The sequence below is a fragment of the Gallus gallus genome, chromosome 3 (genome assembly GCF_016699485.2).
Source record: "Gallus gallus isolate bGalGal1 chromosome 3, bGalGal1.mat.broiler.GRCg7b, whole genome shotgun sequence".
In the NCBI taxonomy this organism is placed as follows: domain Eukaryota; kingdom Metazoa; phylum Chordata; class Aves; order Galliformes; family Phasianidae; genus Gallus; species Gallus gallus.
In genome coordinates, this window is record NC_052534.1 from 37,405,770 (window position 1) to 37,411,205 (window position 5,436).

Below are 5,436 nucleotides of genomic sequence, written 5' to 3' on the forward strand. Positions count from 1 at the left end.
GGGCTCCTACAAAATTGCTCCAGTTCCTAGAAGCTGAAGAGATTATTTTTTTTCTCCCTTTGAAGCTGAAGTAGGAGTCCATGCCTCCAGACATTTAAGTGGAAATTCATTACCTGTTACTTTTTCTACTCATGTTCACACCCAGATCACTCAGATACTGAATATGAGTCTGTTCTTCCCTCTCGTAGGTTGTAGTTTGCCTCTTTAGGAACAGAGCTGAATCCTGAAGGATTAGTTTGTTATGTCCATTATTTCATCAATGTGTCTATCTGATTAACAATTCTAATGAAGCAATTCTGACCCTCTGCCTCTGACACATGCATTTTTTCAGTCTTCATCTTCTGAAAACAAGACTGTACATAAATATTCCACTGTAATGTGCTCCAGGTGGCACAGGCAACAAAATTCCAAAATTTACTGCTGCTTACAATTGTAAAATTTGTAAAAATAAGTTGTTACATAATTTGTTTTAGTTGCCTGACTTCTGATGGATTTCCTGACAGGTTGTCCGATTGGAAAAGATTGTGGTTGAGTTTGGTCCCTCTTCCCAGATAAGCTTACGTGTAACATCATTGAAAACTATCCTAGCTACAAAGCTTGCTCCCAGAATACTCTTGCCTGCAGTTACTAAGTGTTACAGTGAAGTGGTGGATACCAAGAAGGTGAGAGTTTTTTTGTTCTTCTTCATGGTAACTAAGTCGCTTGCTCACCTTTGCCTATGCTGGGGGTGGGGAAGAGAACTGGCAGGGCAAAAGAGTGGGAAAAAAAAATGGGTTGATTTAAAGACAGTTTAACTAGTGCAAAAGAAACAAGCAGTGCAAAGGCAGTCATTTGCCACGGGCAGACAGATGTCCAGCCAGTCTCAAGAAATGGCTTCCTTAGAGAAACTCTCGTTAAATGACTAATGCTTCAGAAATAATCCCATTTGCAAAGGGCTTGAACGTGAGATAGGAGTCACTTTCATTTGAGCTTTGCTTCTGTCTCTGTGCAACCCTTTCAGACTCGACTAGTGTATCTCCAGGGAGGGAGGGGGGAGAGCAGATTCTCTTCAGAAGTACTACTAACTTAACTGCTCCCCCCAAAAAGTACAGTAAAAATTAATTTTATTGCTAGTATTCTCATGAGTAAATAAGCAGTGCAAAATCAGATTGCCTTATTTTGTTTCTTGGCTTGTGTCAGCGTGACATTTGTTCTTGATTTGCTTTGCTTTTGTTTTGGCAGAACTGCCTGGGTCCCCTTATGAATGTTCTGAAGGAGCACATCATCGTGATGGAGAAGGAGCACCTAATATCCCATCAAGTGGAGCTGACAGCATTTTTCATGAAAGCCCTGGATTACCGAACAGAGCATGCCCAGGTAGCTTGGTTAGGGGAATGAACAGAGGCAGCTCAGCTTGTATGTGCCAATTCTGTTTGTTGTTTTTTGAGCTGTAAATATTCTGTTCTGAAATTGTTCATGGGTGTAGAGAATGTAGGTATTTTTTTTTAGGTATTTTGCCTGAGTTAAAAAAAAAAAATGCTTTGGAAGCTCTCATTCTTACATTTCAGAGTTGGAGTTGTGCTTTCTAATTTTTTCAGGATGATTTGGATGAAGTTGGTAGAACAGAGACTTACATTATTGACTGTCTAATAAGCATGGTTATGAAACTTTCTGAGGCAGCTTTCAGACCCCTTTTCTTCAAGGTAAGGAGTTTAAATATGATCCATCGGTATCAGCATCTTTGTATTCTCCAGCACACAGATACAGGAAAGAGCTAACCTGCCATTCACTTTCAGCTTTTTGACTGGTCCAAAACTGAGAGCGCCCTAAAGGACAGACTGCTGACATTCCACCGCTTAGCAGACTGCATTGCAGACAAGCTCAAGGGTCTCTTTACCCTGTTTGCTGGTCACTTAGTGAAGCCATTTGCTGAGACGCTGAACCAGCTCAATGTTTCAAAAACCGGTAAGTTGTGGTTACTGACTACAGAGAAGCACTGACAGACAACTGCTGAAAGTTTAACCTCACAGTGATTAACTTCACAGCACTTATCCTTTATTTATTTCTTCTTTCTCTCATAAATAAAGCATCTTATTGTGATGGAACCAAAGGACGTTTTTCATCCACGGGCTCTGGCCTGCCAGTTACAAAGTTGAAACCACAGGAAAACTTTCAGTGTCAGTCCCAATGTGTTCCATGAGAGCAGAACTGTGTAGAAAGAGGGTGACTTGCTTGTGGCACTTACCCTTCCTTTTGTTTTATTTTTTTTTCCATCTGTTCATTTACTTGATGTACCAGCCTACTGTTACTTGTTGCATTTAGACTCCTCTACTTACTAGCAAAAATAGTTCCCCATACAAAAAAAAAGTGTAGTATCTATTTCCCTATCCTGTTTGTAGTAACCTACATAAATTCTCCATAGCTACAGGTACAGCCGTGAACTTTTCCTGTAGCCTGCGGGTATTTTCTTTTATCAACCAGCTGGTTGTGCATTATAGAACAAACCTACTCGGGCATTAGCTAAAGGTCAGATAATATACTGCATCCACTTTTATTACTCTAAGCAGTGACTACATAATTGCTATATTGTGCACCATTTAGCTATGTTTGCAAGTAATATTTCTAGCTTAGGCATTTCTCATTTTTGTGATTTTTCTTTTTCTGCTCCTCTGTTGATACACAGATGAAGCTTTCTTTGACTCCGAGAACAGCACCGAAAAGAGCTGTTTGCTGCTGCAGTTCACCATGGACTGTCTGCATAAGCTCTTCCTGTTTGATACCCAGAAGTTCCTGAGTAAGGAAAGAGCAGAAACCCTGATGCTGCCTCTAGTTGATCAGGTATTTACAACTCAGAAAAGCAATTTGTGTCAGATATTTGTCTGAAGGATTTAAAAAACAAATACAAAACAGTAAACCAACAGCCACCTCTCAGGCCTCAATCCTCTCCCTTCACACAAAAGGAGGAATTCATTCATTGCCTGTCAGCTACTGATGATATTGTTACACTTAAAGCTTTGGATTACTAATTCTTTTATCCTCTTTATAAAGTTCTTCAGTCCACAAAGTTCATGCATGCTGTTCAGCACATTCCTACTGACAGATGCTCCCTGACTCATCTCTTCAGTACTTGAAAGCCTATGCTAGAAGCAGCAATTTGAGCTAGGTTTATCTGAGCCTGGATCTCTATGACAAGCATCTTACTTCTACAGCTGGAGAACATGCTTGGAGGAGATGAGAAGTTCCAGGAAAGAGTGACAGCACACCTGGTACCCTGCATAGCTCAGTTCTCAGTGGCAATGGCAGATGATTCTCTTTGGAAACCACTGAATTACCACATCCTGCTGAAAATGAGGCACACTTCATCTAAGGTTGGGAGCTATCAGAATCTATTTTTCCCTGTTGCATTAGAAAATGTTAAGTGCCCCAAAAAACAAAAGTGGATTAGCCAAATCACTACTGAAGTACTGATAACTGTACTATGCTACCACCAAGTTCCAGAGATGCATGCAACACATGCTTCTACTCCTACTGAATATCTTCAGTATGGTTGGCTTGTGTTGGTAGGAGTTCTGGGGGACTTTTTGTTGTCATTGTTGGTTTTACTTGGTAGCTGCTTGAATAAGAACTAACCTGTTTGTTCATAAGGAAAAAGATGCTTTAGAGAGGAAACTGGAAGATAGTTATTTATGAAGCATCAGAGCTGTTTATTTTATAAAGCTTTGTCATGACCTGCCTATTTGACTGGTTATATCATGGGAAGTACTTATTTTTAGCTTGTACTAAGATAAGACATTGTGAAACAGTAGAACAAAGTGGCATTGTAAAGCGAAGTTGAAGACTTTTGCCAGCTAACTTGAAGAAACATAGCTGCCTCTTGCAACTTTTTCTTGTACGATACATTAATCCAGATGTTGAGGTTTAAGTTAGCTTAGAATAGTTTCCTTCGGTTGGGGAAAGCTTGTTTAAAAGCTACGTATGTTTTCAGGACATGGAAAGAAGTTGGAGATGTTTGTTTCCTCACACAGATTATTTTGTTTTAGGTCCGATTTGCTGCTCTGCTGGCTTTGCTCGAAGTTGCAGAAAAACTGAAGGAGAACTACCTGGTCCTGCTACCAGAATCTATTCCATTTTTAGCTGAGCTCATGGAAGGTAATATTTTAAAACGACCTTAGTGAAGGGAGGTAACTGGCCAGTGACCAAAATGAACACAGTCCATATGATTCAAAGATTCAGACAAGATAATTGCTGTAGTTGCTATAAGTTACATGCATTAGTATACTGTAGCTTAAACTATGCAGGATGCAAACTGGAATGGGTCATATTCACCCCCTTCCTGAAGTTCAGATAGCTGAACTACTGTCGCTTCCCCAGTGTTACAGCCTCCCAAGTTGCATACTTTAGATCAGTGTTAAAGTATAAATGAATGGCCTACCTCCTGAGGTGATGACAAAATACTTTTGAACAATTTCAGACCTGGTGTTTGAAGACAGTTCCAAACTTGAGCAATGAGGTCTTCCTAGGGTAGCTTTGTAATCACTCTTCTACTTACTTCCTGCCTTCTTTATTTTTCTAGATGAATGTGAAGAAGTTGAACAGCAGTGTCAGAAAACAATTCAGCAACTGGAAGTCATTTTGGGAGAACCACTCCAAAGCTACTTCTAAGTTCATCCCCTTTGTTTTTATACTTTGTCTGAATTGTACTGACTTCACATGTGCCATGTGTTACAAGCAAACTGTCATACTGATTTTTATCTCAGCTGAGATCTCAACTTTTTAATAAAGCCATGTTCTTACAATTTTTTTTTATATAATTTCTGGATGGTGTGGGGTTTACTTTATCGTCATCAGATGACGTCTCTTAACTTGCTTAACTCCCCTTAATATTAGGAAGCCAAAGCAAGCTATAAACAGATTCTGTCCACTGACAGACATGTGAGACTGTCCATGAATATCGTGTGGGGCCAGTCCTGTTACAACATAAGCACGGTACTCACTAAACCCATACCCTGCAATTCTGAGAATGTACATTTCTGTTATTTTTACTAAGTCAAAAATGAACGCACTGAACAGAAAGCTACAAGAAAGTCCTGAAAGAAAGCAATTCTATTCATGCTGATTTTCATATGAGAACATCTTAGTGAACTCTTAAAAAGGTAAGTCAAGGATTCACAGGTGGTATAACAGCCCTTACCAAGTGGGAGCTGCCTACAGTCTCCTCTGTTCCAATCAGCCACCTCAGTTCATCCTTAGAGGACAGCACATGAAGGCCAGGCCGTGTGTGTGGCACAGCCAAGGTGCAGGCCTACTCACAGTGACTGCTCTACAGATTTGTAACCTGGAGTGGAAATGGGCCTCAAGTCAGGGCCACCTTGGAGAAATGGATAAGACAGTAAGCAAAATAACACAAAACAGGCCAAACAGGGATTGTAACTATTTAACTACATTCGGAGAAAAGCA

The 5,436-nt window shown here is 40.1% G+C and overlaps 1 protein-coding gene across 1 annotated transcript in view; it reads left to right on the forward strand.

The window, feature by feature from the left end:
• HEATR1 (HEAT repeat containing 1) overlaps window positions 1-4,775 on the forward strand; it is a 34,399-nt gene extending 29,624 nt beyond the window's left edge. Inside the window, exons 38-45 of the mRNA XM_040698263.2 lie at window positions 504-662; window positions 1,222-1,356; window positions 1,578-1,682; window positions 1,776-1,944; window positions 2,663-2,817; window positions 3,189-3,347; window positions 4,020-4,128; window positions 4,553-4,775. Coding sequence (XP_040554197.1) covers window positions 504-662; window positions 1,222-1,356; window positions 1,578-1,682; window positions 1,776-1,944; window positions 2,663-2,817; window positions 3,189-3,347; window positions 4,020-4,128; window positions 4,553-4,641 — 1,080 coding nt within the window. The 3' untranslated portion in view covers window positions 4,642-4,775. The remainder of the gene's footprint in view (window positions 1-503; window positions 663-1,221; window positions 1,357-1,577; window positions 1,683-1,775; window positions 1,945-2,662; window positions 2,818-3,188; window positions 3,348-4,019; window positions 4,129-4,552) is intronic.
• Window positions 4,776-5,436: the final 661 nt, after the last annotated feature.